The sequence below is a fragment of the Camelina sativa genome, chromosome 5 (genome assembly GCF_030686135.1).
Source record: "Camelina sativa cultivar CO46 ecotype springtype chromosome 5, ASM3068613v1".
Taxonomy (NCBI): domain Eukaryota; kingdom Viridiplantae; phylum Streptophyta; class Magnoliopsida; order Brassicales; family Brassicaceae; genus Camelina; species Camelina sativa.
Genome location: NC_141884.1, coordinates 11,148,607 through 11,174,454, shown reverse-complemented (window position 1 = coordinate 11,174,454; position 25,848 = coordinate 11,148,607). Strand labels below are relative to the sequence as shown.

General features: G+C 37.5%; 4 protein-coding genes and 4 pseudogenes across 6 annotated transcripts; 4 read left to right on the top strand and 4 right to left on the bottom strand.

The window, feature by feature from the left end:
• Positions 1-2,538: 2,538 nt before the first annotated feature.
• Positions 2,539-5,211, bottom strand: LOC104786526 (uncharacterized). Of its 3 annotated transcripts, none has more exons than XM_010511949.3 (2): positions 4,564-5,200; positions 2,539-4,400 (listed from the first exon to the last, which is right to left on the bottom strand). In XM_010511949.3, the coding sequence occupies exon 2, from the start codon at positions 4,287-4,289 to the stop codon at positions 2,769-2,771; it is 1,521 nt and encodes a 506-aa protein (XP_010510251.1). In that variant the 5' UTR covers positions 4,290-4,400; positions 4,564-5,200; the 3' UTR covers positions 2,539-2,768. The 3 variants fall into 3 exon arrangements, with proteins under 3 accessions (XP_010510251.1, XP_010510252.1, XP_087306025.1); XM_010511950.3 differs by having other exon boundaries at positions 2,539-4,418; positions 4,564-5,178; XM_087449899.1 differs by having other exon boundaries at positions 2,539-5,211.
• Positions 5,212-5,427: 216 nt separating this feature from the next.
• Positions 5,428-6,237, top strand: LOC104789139 (putative F-box/FBD/LRR-repeat protein At1g22000). The gene is made up of 3 exons (XM_087512277.1): positions 5,428-5,622; positions 5,705-5,836; positions 5,959-6,237. The coding sequence occupies exons 1-3, from the start codon at positions 5,428-5,430 to the stop codon at positions 6,235-6,237; spliced, it is 606 nt and encodes a 201-aa protein (XP_087368403.1).
• A 660-nt stretch (positions 6,238-6,897) lies between these two features.
• On the top strand, positions 6,898-8,446 carry LOC104789138 (putative F-box/FBD/LRR-repeat protein At1g22000 pseudogene; annotated as a pseudogene).
• Positions 8,447-14,847: 6,401 nt separating this feature from the next.
• On the top strand, positions 14,848-17,490 carry LOC147943561 (uncharacterized). The gene has a single exon (XM_087449922.1). It carries the CDS (start codon positions 15,156-15,158, stop codon positions 17,403-17,405), a length of 2,250 nt encoding a protein of 749 aa, XP_087306048.1. The 5' UTR covers positions 14,848-15,155; the 3' UTR covers positions 17,406-17,490.
• Positions 17,491-18,273: 783 nt separating this feature from the next.
• LOC147943560 (uncharacterized) lies at positions 18,274-19,707 on the bottom strand (annotated as a pseudogene).
• A 1,460-nt stretch (positions 19,708-21,167) lies between these two features.
• LOC147943559 (uncharacterized) lies at positions 21,168-21,744 on the bottom strand (annotated as a pseudogene).
• A 429-nt stretch (positions 21,745-22,173) lies between these two features.
• On the bottom strand, positions 22,174-23,222 carry LOC147943558 (uncharacterized). Its single transcript, XM_087512276.1, has 3 exons — positions 22,687-23,222; positions 22,381-22,624; positions 22,174-22,296 (listed from the first exon to the last, which is right to left on the bottom strand). Exons 1-3 carry the CDS (start codon positions 23,220-23,222, stop codon positions 22,174-22,176), a joined length of 903 nt encoding a protein of 300 aa, XP_087368402.1.
• A 1,753-nt stretch (positions 23,223-24,975) lies between these two features.
• Positions 24,976-25,612, top strand: LOC104789135 (mavicyanin pseudogene; annotated as a pseudogene).
• The last annotated feature ends 236 nt before the right edge of the window (positions 25,613-25,848 follow it).

Here is a 25,848-nt window from a genome sequence, read left to right as displayed (position 1 = left end):
AAAATTTATTTGTTGGCCCGAAGCAGATTCATATTGTTTTAGGATATCCAAAATAACCCGGCATTGCTCTCTATTTGCCTTACAAAAAAACAGACTATCATCTGCAAACAACAAATGTGTAATAGGTGGGCATTTATTTGCCACCTTTATCCCTGTAATGAGCTTGTCCCTTTCTGCCTTCCGAATATTTGCAATTAAAACTTCTGTACATAAAATGAACAAATAAGGAGATAAAGGGTCACCCTGCCGGGGCCCCCTATGTGGAATAATCAAGCCATTTGGCTGGCCATTAAGAAGAACCCTATACTCAACCGAAGTGACACAAAACATTATCCATGACACCCACATCTCTGCAAACCCCATTTTGTGTAATAAAGCCGCCACAAAGTCCCACTCAACCCTATCGTATGACTTACTCATGTCCGTTTTTATTGCCATAAACTTTCCTTTACAAGACGGATTGGTGCGTAAGGCGTGAAACATTTCTTGAGCAATAAGGATATTATCCGATATCAACCGACCAGGAACAAAAGCCGATTGGGTCTCAGAAATAAGACCAGGTAAAACCTTCTTAAGCCGCTGACACATAATTTTTGAAATAATTTTATACCCCACGTTACAAAGGCTAATCGGACGCAATTCGGCCATCCTAGTTGGCTTAGCAACCTTTGGAATAAGACAAATATGTGTGCGATTCAGATCCTTGTCAAAAATCCCCTCCACAAAAAACCTATTAACCAAACCCACAAGGTCCAGTTTAACTATACTCCATGCTTTTTGGTAAAACAAAGCTGTCATCCCGTCCGGACCAGGGGCCTTATCTGGGTGCATCATAAACAAAGCTGACTTCACCTCAGCCTCCGTTGCAGGACCTACGAGCCGCTCATTCTCCTCATCTGTAATAACCGGATTGATCTCCCTTAAAATCTCCTCGAAGTTGGCCAGATTTGTTGAAGTAAACAAATCCTCAAAATACGATACCGCCGTGTTACAAATATCTGCATCCTCAGTCGACCAGATATCATCCTTAGAAAACAAACCAGTAATCTGGTTACGAGCACGTCTCTGCTTTGTTTGGGCATGAAAATATTTTGAATTTTTATCCCCCAAACGCATCCATTTATTCCGGCTTTTTTGATACCAGTAGATTTCTTCATCCCCATAGGCCTGGCGTAACCGATTTTGTAAATCCGAGATTGCAGAGGGAGGAATGGAATCATCCGCCAGAGCCACTTCTAATTGTCGTTTTAAATCCTCAATGGTTTCCCTACCGAAAGGAACTTGGGATTTGCGCCACTGGGAGATTGCCCTTCGGCAATTCACTATTTTGTCCACAAAATAGTTTGCTCCCGGGGCCAAGTCCCTATCCCAGCCCGAAGTAATCGCATCCATCAACCCCGGCTTACCAATCCAGCGACGGTCAAACATAAAGCTCCGCTTCCCCCGCAACCGCTTGGCACCAATATTAACCAAAAGAGGTTTATGATCTGAAGCTATCATCGGCAAATATTCAGTCACTGTGTCCGGGAATAAATCATGCCAATCCTCGTTCCCTAAAGCCCTATCCAACCGACATCGTATTGGTTTTTTATCCCGCCAACCCCTCCAAGACAAACAATCACCAAGATAGGGAAATTCCAAAAAACCACAATCCTGGATCATTCCATTAAAGGAAAGGAAAGAGGAAGGATGGCGTAACTTCCCACCACGTTTTTCATTGTTTCCTCTCAGTTCATTAAAATCTCCAACCACAAACCAAGGGGAAGATCGAGTAGTACTAAGTCGTATTAAACGTTCCCAAACCAAATCCCGATTCTTAGGAACGGGATCACCATAGATGAAAGTTAAGTGAATTATCCGACCTTTAAAAACCGCTTCAATGTCTTAGCCTATTAGACTCAAACAAAATCGTGACCTGAAGATCAGCTTGATTGAAAAAAAGAGCCATACCACCACTACAGCCAATAGGTTCAACAGTTTTTAAATTCTTATATCCAAAATGACCAACAAATTTTTCCAAAACAAAATACGGTTGTTTTGTTTCCATGAGAAATAAAAAATCTGGCCGATGTTTGTTCCATAGATCCCGGTGATTTCCAATTGTAGCCTTGTTACCCAGGCCTTGACAATTCCAACTGACTATATTCATGGAAAAAATTGCAGCTGGAGGGGGCAAAGATACCCACTGAGACCTCCTCCCACCCTAGGGAAAAAGAGATCAGAATAAAACACACCGAGACACATTAGAAACATAACCGAAAAAGAGGTGGAAAACATACAACCCAGAAAACTATGAAGGTATTTGTAGGAGATATTTTCAACATATGTAATATAAGGCCCAAGGATACCAACTAATACCCGACCGCTAGAGGTTGTACCACACATATAATTTCCATGTATTGTTAAGAAAGAAATTAACAGGCCCAACAAAGGCCCAAGGACCAATAACCACAAAAACACCACACCCAATCGTTTGTAGCATCCATACGTAATCCAACACTGAAGCAAAAATGTAAAAGGGACAATGAACCAAAGGAAAGGCGAACAAGGGTTTATTATTACTTGTAAAGTAGATAGACATCGGGCACAAGCCCAAAGAGTACAAAGCAAAAAAGCCAATAAAAACCAAAGTGTGAAGAAAATACAACCATACAGATCAACCGTTGGTGTCTTATTCGAAGGAGACAAAAGAGAAGAAAACAAAAAACACAAAGAAACCCAGACCAAGACTGGCTCACCACCTTGCTGCCCTTGACTTACTACACTCATCAATTAACTGAATGATTTGGAGGCTTTCCTCCTTGATGAGAACCAAATTTCCCATTCGGTCCACCACCTTTGGCGACAACCTTCTTGCGCGGAGAGGTAAGAGAAACCATATTCCGTTTTTTGGTACTAGCACCTGGTAGAACACCCTTTTGTTTCACCAATCTGGCCTGTGAAGTAGGCACAATTCCCCCAGCTGCTCCACCCTGTGTCGTAACCACAGAAGCATCTACAGCAACATCACTAACCTCCTCACTCGAAACGTGATCAGAGAGGACCACCCCATCCTGACCCTCATCAGCACCCCCCTCATCCGTTAGATAATTGTCTTCTTGGGGAGACCCCTTTGATGCCATACCTTGTTCCTCCATAATAGTGTCCATAAAGCCCAAAGTATGATCCGTGGTTTGAAACTCCTGCCCCAACAGGTTCCCTAGATCCTCAGAAAAAAGAACCTCTTGCTGTGACAGTTCCATAGAACCTGAGACTGGTACACTGGGAAACAAAGCCTTGCACACCCTTTTTTCAGCCCCCTGCACAATAGCCGAACCCGACACAGCAGGTTGACCACCCGTAACCACAGCCACCTCCCCTTGAGGACCCATAAGATCATCAAGCATCTTCTGTTCATTAGCAGAAAGACTGATTTCCACATCACTAGAACTAGAATGAGCTATACCATTCCCTAAGACAGCAACCTGGGAAATGGGAACAGGAACAGGAACCGCAGATGTATCCTTCGTCACAAACTTCTCATCCACATGAGAACTCTTTTTAGTCTTCCTCCACTTGCTGCCAGAACTCTGATTAGCCCGATAATGACCTGCCTGATGCCCTACACCACGCCCAGTCCCATGAGCAGAACTTTGATGAGACGCCCCTGAACCAACACCACTCAACCCCGAACCAGTTCCATTAGCCCCACCATTAACCATTGCACCCTTATAACTCTGGAGCTTGTCCTCTGGTCGAGGAGGAAGACTATCGTCAAGACGCTGCTTCCCCTTGTCACCAAACAACGGACAGCGGCTTGTATCATGACAGAAACTATTACATCGCCGACAGAACCCATACAGACGCTCATATCTCAGAGAGATTGTTGTCTCCTCGCCACTATGAAACTCAACAGTAGCTTCAAAAATCAGAGACTTGAAACCATTCAGCAAGACCTTCACCCGGCCATTATCCAAATCGACCTCCTCAACCTCACCCAGATCTGCTCCAATGGTACGAAAGGTTTCATCTGCCCAGAAGTGCAGAGGGACACCCATCACACGGACCCAAAATTTGATGAGACAAGGATATCTCGAATCCACCACCGGCTCCCATCTGACCAAAGAAAGCATCCAATGGTCAAAATGGTAGGGTTCCATCTTCAAAACCTCCTGAATGTCATCCTCTTGGTCAAAATCAAACTGAAAGCGCCCCAAACCGAGATCAGCCCCAACCACTCTCTCCTCCATCTTCCATATCCGAGGAAGCATAAACAACAAAGCTTTCATATCTTGCACAGCTGGATTCATGCATCTACCAATCAAGGTTTTAGCATAACCCTCAATTAAAGCCGTATTATCAAAGCGTGGAACCTTGATCTTCAGCTTAGTCCCAGACCCCGAAGAGCTCCCCGCCGTACCCTGAAGCAACAAACCACTCTGTGACATGACTCGCGTCGGAACCCAAGAGAGAAACAAAAAACCGATGGAAAGAAAAAGAACTTTATAACACGGGAAAGAACCACAATGAAATCTCAGGAGACAAGCTCGAAACAAAAGTGGAGGATAAGATAGAAAGACAGACCGTGAGGAGAATTTATAGTCCAACACGGAAGACCAAAACACCAAGTCACATAAATCCGGAGCCTCAAGGGAAAAAATCACTATCCCGCGAGCGTCGCATCTGAGATCTCTATAATCTCGACCCTGAATTAGTGCCCATGATAAGCCATAATCTGAAAATAAAATATCCGAGAGAAACCTCGAGTCAAGTCCTCTGAGTCCCTGAATCAGCGCCCTCGCACCCCAAAGAAAAGGAAACGAAATCAAATCGATGCATCCGAGATCATCGCCATAGTGAACCCAGACAGAAAATGAAAAAGACCCCAATTGCTCACTCCATGAATCCAAAAGAAAAGAATAAAATCCCAAAAATTGAAACCCAAGAATCCGATAACTCCCTCTTAGATCCACAAGATCCTGACCCAGCAAAACATAATCAACCACAAAGAATCTCAAGAAGAGATCCACCCTCATCGAAAGCCAATCAAAACCGAAGCAAAAAACCAAATCACAAAACTTAGAAATCGATCTTCGTAGATACGAGAGAGAGAGTTTTTCTCTTTTTTAATTTTGTTATTTTTCTTTCTTTTACGAAGGGGAGGATATTTGCCAATTATTCTGAAGAATAATGTATAATGCAGAAAAAAAATTCTTTATTTAAAATAAAAAGAAACTTAAAATTAAAAAAGGGAAAATAATCTCTTTTATAAAAAAAAACGAAACCAAAACAAAGATGATTTTTTTATTGAAAACAATCTTAACCTAATTGCATTCTGTTTAACATATACAGCTCTAGTTGTTGTAGGTTTCTTCAACTGAGACAAAGATATTAGGACACAAATCAATACACACAAGTGCACAAGGATTCATCAAAAGTAAGAGTCAGATGATTAAAGAAGACAGGATTAGCGAATTACCTGACGATGTGCTCGCAGAGATATTGTCGCTTCTCGAGACAAAAGAAGCAGTGTCTACTATGGTTTTGTCGAAACGATGGCGGTCTCTTTGGCCGGTCCTATCACAACGCATGTATTCACAACTCATGTATATCAAGTTGAAGATACTTTTCAAGATTGAAACGGTACGTACTACTGATATAATTGTTATGCTAAAAAAAAAAGAAAGAAAAAAACCAACGTTTTGATTATATATGTTCGTTGCAGGTTACTTCTCCGGGCTTGGACTTGACGATTGTAGTTTTTATCGCACCATATAAAGTAGATTGGTTGCAACCATTTATGTGGTTTCTTCAAAAATCTCCTCTTATACTACGAGATTTTCGCATCGTCGACAAGGTTTAATTACCCCACTGATTTCTTTTTTTATTAATGGACTAATAAACATCTAAACTGAACTAGTTAAACGTGATGTATAATTGCACAGTACTTAGATATTATCTTTTGATGTTGTTTCATAGACAAACTCGGATTTCCCACTTTCATTCCACCCACCGGTTTCTGTTCCAGAATGTTTGTCAACCCATCTCGAGATCTTTCGGTGGCACGGCTATGGAGGACAAAACGCAGAGAAAGAAATTCTGAAATACATACTTGCCAGCTCTAAGTGTTTAAAAAGAGCTTTCATCTCCATTGAACCCCGTGGTCGTCGCAAAGATATAAGAAAGAACAAGATGAGGAGAGAGTTAGAATCTATGCCTAGGGCTTCACTATCATCTAAGCTTCTCTTCTACGCTTAATCCATTCGACGTCAAAAATGATCTTTTTTTATTTATTAGAATTCTATTTGATTTCAAGATTTATGAACTACGTATTTGTTTTATACTTAAAAAAAGGTGTTATTAATTTCTCGTATGAAATCATTAATTCCCATACATAGCCGGTTTATGACTTCATTCGCACGTACGTACCAAGTTTCTCACACAAATCACAAGCCAAGAAGGAAACGAAAACGGCTTTTCAGTAACCAAACGTGAATTTTACAAGCGAAAATATGATCGGATGACACAAGCATCATGCTGCAGGTGTTGCAGTCATTAATAATACACAAGCATGATACAAAATCTAAAGTATCTCAAAAAGTTTTAAGATGTTTCCAGAACTATGAAGATGAGTTATTAATTTTTTGTGGTAATTAAAAATTACAAAAAAAGCTCTTATTTTTCTTTACATAGTTAATAACCACCGGCACTCTTTCCAAAAATGCTCCACCAAAAAATTCAACTTGCTATATTTTTGGGATAAGGAATATGGAAAATTTAGGAACAAGAAACAAAAAAAGGATTCTTAACTTAAAAAATGGAAGGGTAGAGAGTTTATATAAAACTCGAACCCTATAAACTTTAGTTAGCTTCATTGAGAAGAAACATATGTTGTTAGGTCGTCGGCTTTTGCTTAATATGGCTGGGACAAAAGTCAATACAATACACAGTGCAAAACCATTCGTAAAGAGTGAGAAAGGGAGAATTGAAGACAGGATCAGTTCGTTATCCGACGATTTGCTCGTTAGTATATTGTTGTTACTCCCTACGACAGAGGCCGTGTCTACGATGATTTTGTCAAAGCGATGGCGGTCTATCTGGACGATGCTACCAGAACTGGAGTACATAGATAGTGACTATAAACAAGTTCCTGGGAAAAAGAAAGAAAGCATTTGGTTGTTTCTTGATGAGTCATTGCAACTCCATAAGGCCCCTTTATTACAAAGATTAATTATAGAACTAGGTCCAGGATGTCCCGTTGATGTTGATGCTGATATCATAAAGTGGATTGCTTATTCAGTTGAGCTCAAGGTGAAACAGCTATACTTCAAACTCAGCTGGTTGTCAGTGCCTATCATCTTGCCTGAGAGCCTTTACGTATGTGAGACACTTGTTGGCCTTACAATTTCCGACAAGATTCTCTTGGATGTTCCTTCCCCGGTGTGCCTCCCAGCCTTAATAAATCTTTTTCTTGACTCTGTAGTCTACAAAGACGAAGATTCTCTTGTTAGGTTTTTATCAGGTTGTCATGCTCTTCAGAATTTAAATGTGGAACGACATGACAATGACACCCTGGAAAATTTCAGGGTTAAAGTGCCTTCTCTAAAGACCTTATGTTATACTTACGTAAAACTAGAAACAAAAGGAAACATGGGGGGATCTTTGGTTATAGATGCTGAAACTTTAGGAGAAATCTACCTGAAAGATTATTCGGGAAACTCTTGCTTGATTGAGAACAAGCCTCGGCTTGACAGGGCAACTATCACCGTTTTATGTTATCCTACTGACAACTTTATGAAATCTCTTTCCTCGGTCAAGAGTCTCGTCATGCTTTTGAGCATTGAAACGGTAGGCAGTGCTTTTTCAACCTCACTTTTATTGAATTTAAGACCACATTTTCAACGTTGACTTATTTGTTGGAATATATGTTCATCGCAGGTTGTGTGTTGTCACGCTATTAACTTCGCCCAACTTATAGAGTGCACAATATTTTTATATCAGTTGGACTGGTTGCAACCATTTATGTGTTTTCTTCAAAATTCTCCTCAACTAAAAGTTCTTCTCATTGACCAGGTTCATGTATATATAGTTTTGGTTGACTAATTAACAAATTCAAATTGAAGTAAATTTGTTAGTTACATATATATCTTGTTGTTGCTTCACACAGTTAGATGGAGATTTTCCACTCTCGTTCATCCCACCAAGTTCTGTACCGGGATGTTTGTCAACCCATCTCGAGATGTTTGAGTGGAAAGGATACAGAGGACGAGAAGGAGAGAAAGAAGTTGTAAGTTACATATTTGCCAACTCCAAGTATTTAAAAAGAGCTGCAATCAGCATAGAACCTTGCAGTCTTGAAAATAAAAAGAAGATGATCAAAGAGTTGAAATCTGTGTCAAGGGTTTCACCATTATCTCGGCTTCTCTTTTCTCCACTCAAGTGGATTCCGCGGCATAGTACTTATTGAAGATGAATTGAGTAACTGACTGATCTAAAATCAGGGATCATGTATGCTTTTCGACTTCAAACTAATATTTTATAGGCTTTCTACTTATTTGAGTTATTTGACTTCCAAAATCTTGAAATGCTTGTTTGATAATAAAAATATGTTTTCTTATAATATGGTGAAACATCGGAGTGAATGTAAATGGCTCTTTTGAAGATACTGTCATATATATAGCTCACTCCCACTACTTGCGTGGGCCTCGCTTCTATCAGCACAAGTTTACGCAGAATTGATATACATTTATAGAACTCTGAACAAGCGGTGCTAGAAAAAAAAAAAAAAAGATAGGAACAATTATATCAGAGGAAAGAATAATAAGCACAAGAGCATAAGAAAGAAACAGATCACGTAGAAGCACTCATATGGAAGCCTCGAACAAAAAATTCCTGTAAGAATGTGGCCAAGTCAGAGTCTCAGAAGTTTGTTTGTAGATGTCCAAACATTTCCTATCTATTTTATAATATTATCAAAGTCTAATAAACTCTGTGGCAATGATATATCAAGTCTGCTTCAACCATCATCGACTGGTCTTTTTTTGTTTTGTTTATAACAAACCTTCATTTTCATTACTTAAACCATTTGAACATGGTACCAGTTACAAAAGGGGTTACATCATTATGCCTCCAAACGAGTAACACCTACACAATAAGAACAAAATAACAACTAAGCGAGATGCTTAAACGAGTAACCGAGTAACACCTACATCATCGACTGGTTAGGAACGAGCTGCTTAAATTAAGCACCCTTTAAGATATAATCTGCAAAAAGAAAAGGACTTTGCATGAACCAACACCTTAGATATGCAGCTAAGGTGTGGGAACAAATGAACATAATAATTCAAGAAAAGACATAGGAAAATGCTATGATTTTAACACAATAAACAAGAAAAGAACAGTGACCACAGATACACATGCAGTGCATCTTCAAAACAAGTATAGATGAATATAGTGCGTAACAGAGTATGCCACAAATTACAAACCTACTTGGGCAAGTTCTCTACCCAAATGATCTTATCATAACAAAAGCTCTACATATAAGTGGCGCAGCAGTAACGGAGAATTAATATAGAGTCAAGTTTTCGAGAAAACTCCTGATTTATAAAATTTGAAGGTGCTAAATAATGAAAGCTGAAACAGAACCTATAAAAATAGGGATCCAAATCGACCTAAAAGGAACAAAAACCAATGGATATACTTCGGTTACTACTTTATGCATATTGCCCACACAAATGCAATAACGACCTTTGATGTATCCCACCAAAAAGTTTCCTTAGCTTGAGCTTCCAAGGTGAGTGCTTTTTGATGTGCTTCATAAATAGTGAGAGGGTTGAACAAGCTAAGAGTGTGTCGCATCTTCTGTTTCCGCAAGCCGCCAATGAAACGTGCCACCACTTGTTGGTCTGAATCCTGCAGATTAAGATGCCTCAAAAGCGAAAAAAACTCAGTGGAATATTCTTCTACTGATCTCCATCCTTGTCGCAAGTCATACAAGCATTGGAACATCACTTGATCAGAGATGACTGGTGAGAACATCTTACGCATCCTCTTCTTCAAACTTTCCCATGACAAGATTTTAGGTTTACCCGAACGTGCGCGCGACGTTTGTAGTTCCTTCCACCAAGCTGCCGCTTTGCCGCGAAATAGCCTTGTAATGATAGGAACACATCGGTCCAAAGGTATGCCTTTGGACTTAAGAGTCTCTTCGACCGAGAAGATCCAGTCAACAAGTTCTTTACCTGATTGTCGCCCATGAAACTCCGGAAGTCCAAGCTTTAACCCCTGCTCCCACTGCAAATCGTCCTGCTGGTCAATGATAGCGAAAGGATTGTCTCCAATATCAGATTCTTCTTGTGGCTGTACATTGACGTGCACAGGAAGATTATGTTCATGCTCACGTTGCAGGGCGAGAGCTTCCACCGCCTTTGCCAACTGCTGGATCTGTTCTTGTAGACGCGTGATTTCAGTGTCTGTCGTCGCAGGTCTGGCCATGGCGTAGTGTTCCAAAGATGCTGAATATCGAAACTATTTTACTTATAGGGTTCCAAATGTAGGGTTTTAGTCGACCTAATTAGACTTTGGAAACAAGTTTAGTTGCCACGAAATTATACTAAAGAACTTGGTAAAATTATACTAAAGTTCATTAAAATATTTTAGTTGCCACGAATTTTTTTAGTGGCTATACCAATTTTCCTAAATTGCAGTACATATATTTCGTTTCCTTGAAAAAACTCTGTTTTCTGTATTTTTTGGTAAAACAGGACGTTTACTTTTATTTTATAAAAATCGAGTTTCTATTTTTATCTAGAAAGCTATTAATATTTGTAATCTCTCATTAAATACAAAATTTGATCAAATGAAATTTTCATTTTTATATAAAATGTTATATGATACGCAAGACTTCTAATAATTTTTTACGTTTATGTGTTTTAAATTCATAAGGCCTAAAAATAATTATAATATTATAAGATTGGATTTGAGAATTTTATTTGGATAATATACTAACTTTTGAATACTTTCATTACTTTTTATATTGATATATATATTAATAATTATGGATAAATATATATATATATATATATATATTTATCACGGCAAAAAATATCTGGGGACCTCGACCAAGCCTTGATAAGAAAGGATCGATAACAATATTTTGATTTTGTTAGGATCTCATTTTTTTTGGTTTATGTTTTCGGACTTGGGACGAATAATAAAACTTACATCATTTTTAGTTATTCTTTTTAATCACAAAAATATAGATTATATCTGTTTTAGCTTTTCATTAAGAACAGTCAAGTTATGATTAAATAAAGCTTTTTTTTTTAACAAGGGCTATTAGGAGTTCTCAATCTATATATAATAGCAATCCAAATAAATGCCACCAAAAATTGTGTTTTTCAATCGTACATTTTGGATAATCATACCAAAAAAATCTGTAAAAAATTTAAATTGTGTGTTTTACAAAATTTGCGATTCTTCATTTTAACGGTTTTTTTTTTGTAAATTTGCAACTGTTCATTGTACAGTTGGTTTTATTCGAATATTTATATCTTTTGAAATATATATATATTTGTCTGTTTGAACTGTTTTCATTTTTTTGCCATGACACAAAATAATATAAAGGTTCAATCTCAATGGTTTATATAGCTTTCTAAATTATTCTCTAGGATTCATTCTTTTAAAAGTAAAGAAATTCCTATAATTCTTGATTTAACAAAAGATTTTTGGAATGATGAATCTTATTTATAACTTTTAGTTAATTTTAAATATAATAATTTAATAAAAATATCTAGAGTTTTTTTCCAACAGTTAGATGTAGCCCTGCGAATTCGGGTAGAACGGTTCGGTTCGGGTCGGGTAGTTCCGAAATCGGGTATTTACAGAATTTCAAAACTGTGCCGAAAATAACCGAAATGTAGAACGGTTCGGTTCGGTTCGGTTTTCGGGTTTTCGGATTATTAATTTTGTTACCGAAACTAACCGAACATTTCAATTTTTTGTAAAAAATCGGTTAAATTCGGATGATTCGGTTAAATCGGTTCGGATAGTTAAAAAAAAAACTAATGGGCCACTTCTTTAATAAAAACCCAAACCAAACTGGGTCCATTTCGTTAATAAAACCCAAATAAGTTGGATATGTTTTACTGAAATGAATAGAAAGCCTCTTATTCTATTTTTTTATAATTAATTTTCTTCAGATCTATACACACACATGTGTGTATCTTCTTCTTTGTCGAGACAGGTGAAAACGGCGATGACGATAACGGCAGCTCAACGACGATTGATGATTAGGTTAAGATTTTCGGGTAACCGTTCGGTTACCCTGAACCGAACCGAACCGAAGAGGTAACCGATCTCAAATTTATATCTCTTCCGATCGGTTTTCATCAAATAACCGAACCCGAACCGATTTGCCCAAACCTCGGTTCGGTTCGGTTCGGAAAAATCGGTTCGGGTATAATTCCCAAGGCGAGTTAGATGGATTATATAGTGAGTTTTTGAATTTGACTTTTCAATATGGTAATAAATATGCCTTCTATTTAAAAGCAATTTATATGGGTTAGTAGGTATAATCAAGTGCAGACAGTTGCGATTTTTCGTTGTACCTTTTCGTAAATTTTTTGTTTTTATTTGTTTTATGTAAAAAAAATTGTTAATCACACATCTATGTAGAGTTGTGTCTTTTTTACTATGTTTTATTTTTATTTTTTTATCACAACTTTTCATTCTAATAGATCTGTGATGCCACTGACGTGTGTCTATTGAAATAGTCATGTCTTTTGAACTCTCTTTATATTTGTCTCTTCATCAGTAACTTACAAATTTGTTGAAATAAATTTTTTTTTATGTTGAATCTAAATAACTGAATATTAATATCTAATATTCAACGTTATTCTATAATTATAACAAAATTTTAGAAATGATTATAACAATAGAGAAATTTAATAAAACTTAATCTGGAATTTACAGTTGCGTTTATTAATCGTAACTTTTTTAAAAAAAATCTGAATAAATACGAACAACAGTTACGACTTATTGTAGTATTTTTTGTGAAAAATTGTTTTTATTTGTTTTTTTAATAAATCCAAACAGTTGTATCTGTTCATTTTACAGTTGTGTCTTTTTGTTATATTTTATTTATATTTTTTCATCACAACTTTTCGTTCTAATAGGTGTGTCTATTTAAATAGTCAAGTCTTTTGAACTTTCTATATATTTGTCTCTTCATCAATAACTGACAAATCATTGTTCGTTGAAACAAATTTTCCGTTTTATGTTGAATCTAAATAATTGAATATTAATATCTATTATTCAATTTTATTCTATAATCTAACTAAATTTTTAGAAATGATTATAGCAATATAGTGTGACAACCCGTCCGTGGACCCCACTAGCCTCACTGCTAGTTGTCTCCATAGGCTGATCCTGCAGGGCATCGATCATAACCCATCACTGTGGATATCTCAATCCACCAGTAGGTTATTGGTGCGCCAGGCGTTCCTTGAACCCTGGTCTCCACCCTTTAACAACCTTCTCACAGGACAAGCTGTCACCAATTGATCCGATTTTTATGTGACAACCCGTCCGTGGATCCCACTAGGTCAATTGGTGACAGCTTGTCCTGTGGGAAGGTTGTTAAAGGGTGGGGACCATGGTTCAAGGAACGCCTGGCGCACCAATAACCTACTGGTGGATTGGGATATCCACATTGATGTGTTAGGATCGATGCCCTGCAGGGCCAACCTATGGGGACAACTAGCAGTGAGGCTAGTGGGGTCCACAGACGGGTTGTCACATATAGAAATTTAATAAAATTTACTATAGAATTTACAGTTGTGTCTACTTATAGTAACTTTTTGTTAAAAACTATTTTAATATTTAAAATTTATTTTATTTTCTTTTTAAAAATTGTGTATTTTAATTTTAATTTTTCTTTGATACAATTTCACTCATTATTAAATACATTTTTAATTATAATTATTTAATAGAAAATTACATTTACTCATTACAATCATTAGTTCAATATTCTCAGTTAGGATCACTTTGTCATAATGATGTTTTTAATTGTAGCTCTTTAGCATAATTCTTCATAAAATATCTTATATATTTATAATAATTTAAACAATGTTTTTTGCAAAGTTGCGTATATTATACATAATATTTTTTGTTTTATAAGTTTTCATTTTGATGGTTGTGTTTTTAGTAACAGTTTATGTTTAATGTTTATGTATTCAAACTATACTATTACATTTAAATGATTTCATAATGTATAATTTTAAATTTTAAATTTATTTACTTTTTTCTAAAATACTTCCTCCAGTTTTCCATTCTTATATGAGGCCGGAAAGTTTATTAGCAAGAGGGGGTCTGAGTCCTAGTTGAAGTAATTGTAATCCTTTTAATTTTAGGATTTGTAATTTATTGTAAAGTTACCTTTTTGTTTATATATTTTTATATATCTTTACCAAAAATAATATAATCCACTAACTTTTAGAATTTGTAATTTATTATATAAATGATCTTCTTATATGTTTTAAAATCTAATTGATAAACATAACACATGTATCATGAAAGTTACTAACTCTCCATTGCTTTGCTTATATGAAAAATAAATCATGCAATAAATTAAATTAAATTATAATTCTGTTAAATTTTATAAAAGCATGCATAAACATAAAATTAATAAAATATTTATTTAATTTTCGATTTCATTAATTATAAACCTTATAATAATATAATGTATTTCATCTTTTAGTCTTATATATATATATAGAAAGATGCATATTATTTATTTTAAGATAAATGTAAGATATTAGATAAACATTATTCTCCATTTAAAAAAGATATGTAACAAAGTAATTTATTTACTAATTAAAATAAATAGTCTTTATTTATAGAGAACTTGATCCCCAAGCTACTGAATCAAGTTTCTGATCAAAAATATCTCGGAACATTTCATCTCCGATATTCTCGTATCTTCAGTACATTAATTACCTTATACTTTGTAACAACTTTAGGTAACCCTACCTAGGTTAGTCGGTGCTTATGTACTTGTATAAATATTAGGTACAGCCTTCTTTATTAAATATCGCTCTTATTCTCAATTCCAATCCTCAAGTACCTCAACTCTCTTCCTTCTCTCGACAGATTGTCTCATCATTCCCTAAATAACCATGGCTTCTTCGTTGCTTGGTCCACCCGAGATACGAGACTCCTACGCTCCCCTCACACAACCCCGCGCAAAACCCAACACACAACCCATCAGAAATCCCAACACCAAACCGATCACAAAACCCATCACAGCTTCTGGCCCCAGCAATCCAGCTATAGTGAACGCAGTGGTCTCAAACGTCAACACTCCACCACCGACGGGACACACCGAGGATAGACCCACCACGTACCTCGCCGCTCTCCTCAAAAACATCGACACTTGTCGTCCCAGCGTCGCAAAGGTCTCAAACGTCAGGAAATCAACTAAAGCCAACGCCGTCGTCAAATCTGTTAGACCTGTTAAACCGCCAAAAGTAAAAAAAATTTCACCTCAGATGGGCTATACTGAGAATAGATCCGCCACGTACCTCTCCTCAGGCAACCCCTGCCTCGACTTCTTCTTCCACGTTGTTCCCTCCACGCCCAAGGCTCCTCTGGAGAAGCGCCTACAGGAGGCTTGGAGCCACGACGCCTTAACCACTCTCAAGCTTATCTGTAACCTTCGTGGAGTCCGTGGCACTGGAAAATCTGACAAGGAAGGGTTTTACACGGCGGCCTTGTGGCTCCATAGTCGCCATCCCAAAACCCTAGCTTGTAACCTCGAGTCCATCTCCAAATTTGGATATTTTAAAGATTTCCCGGAGATTCTTTACCGGCTTTTACAAGGATCTGAAATCCGCAATATCCAGAATTCGGAATGGATCGATACGATAGACGCAGCAGCGCGACGTAGAAGAGCTCGATTTTCTAGTCGTGTTTTTGGTCGTGGTCGTGGTTTTGGTCGTGGTCGTGGGAGGGGTCGCGGAAGGGGTCGCCGTGGTTTTACATTCAGGCCGGTAGCAACGAGGCAGAAGAGGATAGCGAACGCAGAGAGGAAAAACCAAGAGGAGAAAGCCAAAGCAAGCTTGGCGCGCAAGCAAAAGAAGGTTTCAATGGGGAAGAAGGCATTTACAAGATATACTAACGATCCAGACTATAGGTTTCTCCATGAACGTGTGTCTGATCTATTCGCAAATCAGCTAAGGAGAGACCTAAAATTTTTGACATCAGGCCAACGAAACGAAGTCTCTCTAGCGGCTAAATGGTGTCCATCGCTTGATTCTTCGTTCGACAAAGCAACTCTTCTCTGCGAGAGCATTGCCAGGAAGGTGTTTCCCAAAGAGTTATTCCCGGAATACGAAGGCGTAGAAGATGCTCACTATGCGTACAGAGTTCGTGATCGGCTAAGGAAACAAGTTCTTGTTCCCCTCCGTAGAACTCTTCAACTCCCTGAAGTATACATGGGAGCAAAATATTGGAAATATCTTCCGTATAACCGTGTTGCTTCTGTGGCGATGAAGTCGTACAAGGAGATTTTCTTGAAACACGTCGCAAAGAGGTTTCAGCAATACCTTAAAGATGCGGAGATGGGGAAAACAAAGTTAGCCGCCGGGGCTGTGTTACCTCACGAGATAATAAGAGGTTTAAATGGCGGAGACGGTGGACAAGTCGCTGAGCTGCAATGGAAACGAATGGTTGATGATCTTAAAGAAAAAGGTTCTTTGACGAATTGCATGGCCATCTGTGACGTTTCGGGGTCTATGAGTGGTGATCCAATAGATGTTTCCGTCGCGCTTGGTTTGCTCGTCTCTGAGCTATCAGAAGAGCCATGGAGAGGGAAGCTTATAACCTTCAGCGAAAATCCAGAACTGCATTTGGTGAAAGGAGACGATTTGAGATCAAAAACAGAGTTTGTGAGGGATATGCAATGGGATATGAACACTGATTTTCAGAAGGTATTTGATTTGATTCTTGAAGTTGCCGTGCAAGGGAAGCTGAAGCCGGAAGAGATGATCAAGAGGGTGTTTGTGTTCAGTGATATGGAATTTGATCAAGCGTCGACTTCGACTTCTTCGTATAATAGATGGGGAAGGACGTCACCTCCGAGTAATGGATGGGAAACAGATTATGAGGTGATTGTGAGCAAGTACATAGAGAAAGGGTACGGAGAAGCTGTGCCGGAGATTGTGTTTTGGAACCTGAGGCATTCGAGATCAACGCCGGTGCTTGGAAACAAGAAAGGAGTGGCTTTGGTTAGTGGATTTTCCCAGAATATGATTAAAATGTTCTTGGAAAATGATGGAGAGATTAAACGCATAAAGATTGATCCCATAACGATCATGGAGGCTGCTATATCTAAAGATGAGTATATGTCGCTTGTTGTAGTTGATTGATTTTGTTTAGAGATTTGTAGACTTTGTTACATTTTTGTTAAATCTTTGAATAAAAATAGAAACTTGAATTTCACTAGTAGAAAAATATGTGGATCAGCATTTTCCTTTCGTTGTCTTGAACGACAAGAGACTGCAGAAGAGAATCGCTTCTAACAAACGCCAGCATTTTCCTTCCGTTGGTTACAAGAATCGCTTCCTAACATAGTTTTTTTGTTGTCATATTATAGAAGAAACAATTAGAGCATCCACATCCCTCATTTTACGAGGGTGTCTATAAAATATAAATAATAAAATAAAAAACATAAGAGTATATTTAAATGTGTGAATAAGTTCAAAGTTGTGTCTGTAGGAAGACATTTTAGATCCCAAAATTAAGAGTGTCTTTAATTTTTATATTTATTTTATTTTAAGACACTTATTAGAAGATAACCAATAAAGATGGTCTTATGACCAATTAGAATTAAAGAGAGTTGTTCAATATATATTATTTTAATTATTTTAATATAATATTATTATTTATTTAAAGATTAATTCAAAACATAATTTACTGCATTAATAATTAGTCAACTGTTCATAAACGTTTCTACAAATGCTTACATGAGAAACATTTTTATTTTCTCTCCTTATTTTTCTCATCATCTCTCCTCTTTTATTAATATTTAATTAGTGATCAATTCAAAGAAAAACACAAGTGGAAATGGTTTTATACCATCTCCACTAAAGCAACTCATATTAAGTTGCTCATAATTAAACTAATCATATAAGTAATATTAAACTAATCAAAGTAACTCACTAACAATTTTAAACAAAATCAGTCTTCCACTAGAAAACTCCTATAAGGTTGCTTAATCATTATAATATTAAGATTCTAGACTCCTAAGACCGATGAATGAATGTTTCTAGAAACGTTGCTGGAGAGATCGATGAATATTAGTGTACACTGAAGTTTGTCCCTTGCTTTGGCTATTGTAGTAGTACTGAATCCATCTTCTATCTTGATGGTTGATGTTGTTATTGCTTCATGGCCATTTTCGGTGCTGCTTATTTCAGTTGCTGATGCTGCATTGTCGTTGTAGTTATAACTACTGTTTTTGTTGCTGCTGTTGTTGCAGCTAAATAATACGCAACAAAACATTACAATCAAGCATGATTCAAAACAATGTGTTGAGTGGTTTTTCAATTAAGATTTTGAGTTGTGAAATCAAACCTGAAGTGGAAGTTGTAGAGAGTGGTGATGAAGATGATGGCAATGATAGAGCTAGAGAGGTTGGGAGGGAGAGGACTAGAGACGGAGGCTGCTGCTGAGAGCTGAATTGCTGCTGAGAACTAAAGTGTTGCTGGTGAGGCAAGTAAGGATATTGCAGCAGAGGAGGAAGTGGTGGAGAAGTGTATTGAAAGCTGAAACCTTGATGATGTTGAGCTTGTGCTTGATTGCTACTTTGTGCTGTGTTGTATTGAGCATAGAATGGATAATAGCCATGGTACAATCCTGTTGATCCTGATGATGGATGTCCCACATATGGTGAAAACTGGTGTCCTCCATAAAGATGATGAATTGATGATTGTAGTAGTTCTACAACCCAAAAACATATACAAAAGAACTTCAATGATAAATTAGTGAAATGGAAACAAGTCACACTGTGAAAGATCTATGAAAGTAATCTAACATTGGGTACATTCCCTCTTAAGAATAACCAGCAAATCTGCAGAACATTTCTTTTAGGCTTTGCTACACACATTAACCAAGATCGATTGTTATTGATGTGATTATTACGCTTACCCGTAAGCAGTAGGGTAAGGTAATGGGAATTGACCAGTCTGCTGTTGTTGTTGCTGCTGATGAACAAAAGCAGAGTAAGAAGAAGAGGCTCGAAACTGAGGAGAAGGAGCAACGAATCCTACTCCTGATCCTGGTGATCTGAATCTCCCTGCTCCTGCAAAATCAAGTTTCTTTATTAATGAATGATTAATCAATATGATTGACTCTTTCACGTGCTAATCAAGTAACAAGATCCAAAAAGATCAGAATTTTTTCAATCAACCTAAAGCTAGTTTCCATTGCATTCTAGATAGAGAAAGAGAGAGAGTAGAAAATCATGTCTAGGAAAAGTAGGAGGACGGGGTTTCTAAACACCAAGACAAGCGAGGTTGCAATTAGCTCTTCTTCCATCAGTCACATGATTCATATTCTGACAAGCTCTCACCAGAATTGGTAGATATCGTAAATCAATCCAAGATCTTATCCAAAAAATCAAAAATCACAGTAGTAGTAACAAAGATTTTACAAAACATTAAGACTCATCTATCGCCCAAACATCAGAGGAAATTGAGTAGATACAGAGACTAATTAAAGTTTAATTCAAGTTGAATCCGAACCTAATCGCAAATTGAGCAGTCGCTGTGATGCGAGAAAGAGAGAGACGGTAGGTGAAACAAGGGAGAGACGAGAAAAAAAATAAACGACGTGCACTAAATCAGAGATGAGAAGACGAACCTTGTGTGTCTGATTCACTAGCCGGTGGACCTTGTTATATTCTAGTAGGGAAACACGTCCTATTTCCCCCCCCCCATAACTATGGCATCGTACCACGTCTACGCGGAACTTAAATCTCGTCCTGTGTATCCCCCTATAAACTATTGTAAATCTAATTCCCCGCGAGATGATAGTTCTCATGCCATTTCCCCCTAATCTGGGTTTTGACGGTTTACGAACTTAACCAGGTAGAAACCCCCTAAACCCGGTTTGAAACAAATTTAAAACCCGAGTAAAAAAAACAACCCGACCCGATTGATGTTCTTTGTCTTAAAACGAAAATCCCCAAATATTGAATGTATAAACCCTAAAAAATCAAATTCTCCTAAATTAAGTTCTGGAAATCATGAGCAATGTCTCTGGAGCTTCGAGTTGTGCATCAAATGTCCGAGATAGAGGGCGAGGTAAAGTTTTGGTGTGCCTAAGAGATGTTGGTGTGGAGAAGTGATCGTGGCCAAAAATTTGAAATCAGACACAAATCTTTGTCGACGATACTTCCGCTGTGGGTATGCAGCTGCGAAGAAGGTACATATGTGAGTATACACCTTTATGATATGTTGAATTTGTTTTCATTGTTGTGATTGCTGCTTGATAGCTTATGAACGATGACCACTACTTCAAGTGGGTCAATGAGGCACTATTGGATGAGGTAGAGTCTCTGACTCTTCACACTGCAAAACTACAAATGGAAATGGAGATTGAGAAGAAAATGAAAATGGAGCTTGAGAAAGAGCTATTTGAGAGGGTTGAAGATGCAAAATCAGAATTGAGATCAAGGATGAAGATGATGATAGTTGTGACAGTTTTTGGCTGTATAATCATGTTTGGTCTATTTAAGATAGCAGGATGAGCTAGTGTAACATCAGTAAGGTTGTATGATCTTGTTTGGTTGGGTGTATGATCTTGTTTGGTTGGGTGTATGATGATCTTGTGTTTGGTTGTATGACAAAATTATGTTCTTGTAATGGATGTTGTTGTCAATGGTTATGGTTACAAAATACTGATATTATGGTTCTAAGAAACTTACATAGGTTCATCAATAACAAAAGACATCAATAAGGTTCCAAAAGACCAAAAGACATCAATAAGGTTCCAAAAAGACATCATTAAGAGTTAATCACAATAAGACCATACTTACAAAAACAGACCAGTCCTCCTTGTGATTCTCTTTCATGCCATTGCCAATTATCCTTCTACTCCTACTCGTACATCTCCTTGACGCGACACCATTAGTTCTCTTGAGTCAAAGTCCCTTGAGAAGGTTCACCTTGAGTAGCCTACATTTAAAACCAACAATCAGACTCATCCGAGCCAACAAAATCAAACCATATGATTATGTATAACACAAATCTAACATGTGTTGCATTTTTCTTCTGATTGAACCTACGGTTATGGTCAGCTGCACCACAAACCCCACAGTGCACGATCCTTTTCTTCTCTTTTGGTTTCTTCTTGGTAGGCGACTCATTAACCCCCTTCTTCCTCTTCTTGTCTGCCTTAGTAAATTCTCCCTCTTTGGAAGGTAGATTCTCCCTCTTTAGGAGGTGGTGCATGCACATCATCACCGCCAATAGAAGGCCAAAAGCGTGGACCTCTTAGTGGAATCAAGCCTTCGTTGTAATTCTGCTGCCATTTAAAGGTTCTGAACCATTCACACACATAATCTTCAGGTTCCAATGTTTTCTTAATTATAACTCCATATGCATGTTCACATGGGATTCCACATATTTGATACTTCATGCAGGTACACTTCATTGTTCTCAAACAGACTCGATGCTTGTCATAACCCAGCTGGACTTCATACATCCCATTTGTGGTAGCACTCAGAAGCTTTTTCATGTTCTTTAGCAAGGAACCGTTTGATATAAGGAGTACAAATCAAAACAATGTTAACGAATCAAAACAATGTTAACAAATCAAAACAATGCCTAACACACAAATCGAAATAACTAACCTTTGTGATCATGAGAAAGGGCAGATCGTTTAGCAATCCAAACCATGACAAGCTTTCTAACCATCTCTAACATAGCCACAAATGGTTTTTCTCTTGCCTTGTTGATGGTATTGTTGAAGGACTCTATGGAGTGGTTCTCAACACCTTCACAGTAATTTCCAAGCTTGTGAAAGGCCCTGCACCAAGTCTTTGGCTTTGTCTTCATGCACCTTTGAGTCGTATGCGTGGATCCTCTCCAAGTTTTGATCATATTCGGTGATGTTGTAGCTCCAAGCCAGATCCTAGAGATGTTTCTTCAAAAGCTTTTTACTAGGATGAATCTTCTTCAGGTTCCCATAAATGTGCCTAACACATTTTCGATGCTCCACCATTGGTAACTCTAACTCAATAGCTTTTATCAAACCCTGAAACAGAAACCGCATGATTATGCTACAACTTCATAAAACATAATTATGCTAGAGCTTAACAAATACAAACGGAACATATACCTTTTGCCGATATGACATAATAATGTAACCATCTCCATCTCCTAAGTCTAGATCAATCTTCAACCTATTCACAAACCATTGCAAATTATCTGTGTTCTCGACTTGAACAACGCTCCATGCTATTGGATAAATAGCATTGTCTGCATCTCTGCCTAATGTCGCTAATAACTGCCCTTTAATCTTTTCTTTTAAGAAGCACCCATCAACTCCTATTAGTGGCCTACAACTAGCTTTCCATGTTTTTCTAAGAAAATCAAAACAAACATAAAACTAGTTGAAGACATCCTCACTAGCATCATTCTTCACGGTATCAATATCCACACAGATCCTGGATTTGATTCCATAATCTCGGCACCATAATCTCGGAGACGTGCAAACTGAGTATCATACTCCAATGAGATCCATCCCAGTGCCTTTCTCCTAGAAGCTTGACATTGAGGCCTTGTAACTGATATCTTCCACTTCTCCATTACAATCTTTTCCATCTTGGCAGGCATGTAATACTCTGGTTCTTCCCTAATCTTATCAAGAAATATCCTAGCTATCACTGGGACCGAAAACATCGCACACTCTCCATTAGGGATACATATATGTTTATCCTTGTACAATGTAATCCTCCAGAAAGGATCATCACCGAGAGATGCAGCATACACTTGCCACCCACATTTCCCCTTAGCACCAATACATTTAAACCCGATTGCATCTCTATCATACCTGTATTGCTTCAGATTGGAACCTGTTAGCAGTGCATAGTCGGTGACACACTCCTTGAACGAGATTCCATTGTAGAATTTTTGGCCTTTATACATTATCCCATCACCATGAAGAATGGGTGTTCGCATTCTCACTTGACCATCTTCACGACCATCAGCCTCGTCGTCGGTTTCTGGGTACACATCGTGACGGATTGATTAACCATCTTCACGACCATCCCTCTGAGTCTATCTATGCCAACATGGACTCTTTGTTCTAAAGATTCCAACAGATTTTTTCGGCGGATATCTATCCATAGATTCTATGGTATATTTGGAAGGCTCAGAATGATAAACTTTTTAGTAATCTGGATTCTAACCCACTAGCAATTTTGTGCCTCGCCGAGGAAGAAACTAAGGGTTGGTTTTCGGCGTAGGATGATTCTTTGGGGGACCTTCCACAAGGTGGGTATCGACCGGGTTCTGGTTCTAGGGTAACCACAGATTTGGTGATTAATAGGTATGCAACCAGTTATCGATGTTTTGTGGATGGATCTTGGAAGGCGACCGACCAGTATGATGGTAGAAGATGGTACTGCATTTCCCCTACAGGGGACTCTCCCACTATGGGTGCAGCGAATCTCCGAAGGAGTCTTTTCCCCCTACATGTAGAGGTAGAAGCTCTAGTTTGAGCAATGCGGTGTATGATTGGAGCGGATAATCAGAATGTCGTCTTTCTTACTGATTGTTCTGACTTAGTGAAGATGGTGTCTTCGCCTACTAAGTGGGCTGCATTCAAGTCTTATTTGGATGAGATAGAAGTTGATAAGGATGAATTTATCTGTTTCTTTATAGTCTTCGTCCCCTGATCACGGACTGGTAAAGCGGATAAGCTAGTGCGTCATGCTAGAGTAGAAAGCATCAAATTACCTATGTTAACAATTTTCCTTCCAATTGGTTCGTTTAGCTGATCTTGTACTATGTTGACAAAAAAAATAAATATGTTTTCTGTATTTTGGATAAGAACATGACCTTTAGTTTTATTAATAAAAATCGTGTTTCTATTTTTATCTAGAAGCTATTAGCTATTAATAATATCTCATTAAATACAAAATTTGATCAAATTAAAATTTCATTTTTATATAAAATGATATATGATACGCAAGACTTCTAATAATGTTTTACATTTAGGTGTTTTAAAGTCATAAACCTAAAAATAATATTATAAGATTGGATTTTTTTTTAGATAGTATAATAACTTTTGAATCTTTTTATATAGATATATATTATTAACTATGTATAAAATATACACTTCGATCACGGTAAAAAAAAAAAATCTGGGGACCTTGACCAAGTCTTTGATAAGAAAAGATTAATAACAATATTTTGATTTTGTTTGAATCTCAGTTTTCTTTTTTTTGGTTCGGACTTGGGACTAATAATAAAACTTACATTAGTTTATCTTTTTAAATTTTAATCATGAATATAGATTATTTTAACTTTTAATTAAGAAGACTAAAGCTTTTGTTTTTTGGTCAACCTAAACCTTTTTTTTTAACAACAGGTTATTAGGAGTCAATTCTAGTAGGTTAGACAAAAAAAGGAAAATCAAACAAAAACACAATGCACAAATCAGTAACATATATATTGAATTGATCTTTTTATATGGAAAACGCCAATTAGAAAAGACCTTAAAAAATACATCACTAGGAAATAGGAATTATCAAAATATACTATATTTTTTTGGTTAAGAAAATATATAAAAATTGTCAACCCAATTTCTAAAGAGAAAAGGATTGTTTTAAACGAGACCTTAGGTCTCTATATAAACAACATAGCGCTCTCTTAACTTCTCACCAACCCAAACTCAAAACTTCATAAAATCTCTTACAAAGTTGTTTTCTTTAGTTTCTGGTTAATTCTCTTGTTTCAAACAACAATTCATCATGGCTTTGATCAAGAGCAACGTCTTCTTTACTTCTTTGCTGATTCTTGTTGCACTTTTTGGAGGTGCCATTGGAGGAACCGTTCACAAAGTTGGTGACTCCAAAGGATGGACGATTAGCGTTGATTACGATGCATGGGCATCTTCAAAAACTTTTCATGTTGGAGATTCTTTGGTCTTCGAATACACTAAAGATTTCCATGACGTCACTGAAGTCACTCACAATGATTTCAAGTTGTGTGAAGCATCTAAACCGCTTTCAAGATATCAGACCGGTTCTGATACCATCGCTCTAACCAAGCCAGGAATCCAACACTTCATATGCGGATTTCCTAGACATTGCAATTTTGGACAGAAGCTTCAAATCCATGTCTTACCAGCCTCATTAGGACCTGTCGCTGCTCCGGTTCCTCGACCGGTTCGATCACCAAGCTCTTCTTCGTCACGTTCACCGTTGGCTGATTCACCGGTTAACAGTGCTCCACAGTATCAGATGGGACCGTCACCAGCTCCACTTAGCGCAGCTACAAAGTCTAGCGTTTGGATCGGACTCTGCGTCCTTCCTTTACTTTCTCTAATTTTCATATTAGTTTGATAGATTCACAGACGTTTTGTCTTTTGGCTTTTGGTTCTACTTCTTAGTTTTATCAGTTCCGTACGTACGTTTGAGACTATGAGTTTTAAGTTTTTTTTTGTTCCTTGAGTGGTTTTGTTTACTTCAACATAACAAGCGACACCAATTTATTTTTGACTTCCGTATGTTCACATAAATTTCTATTTTTTTGGTAAATAATTTTGATATTACGTACAATTGCAAACTCGGCAAACAAT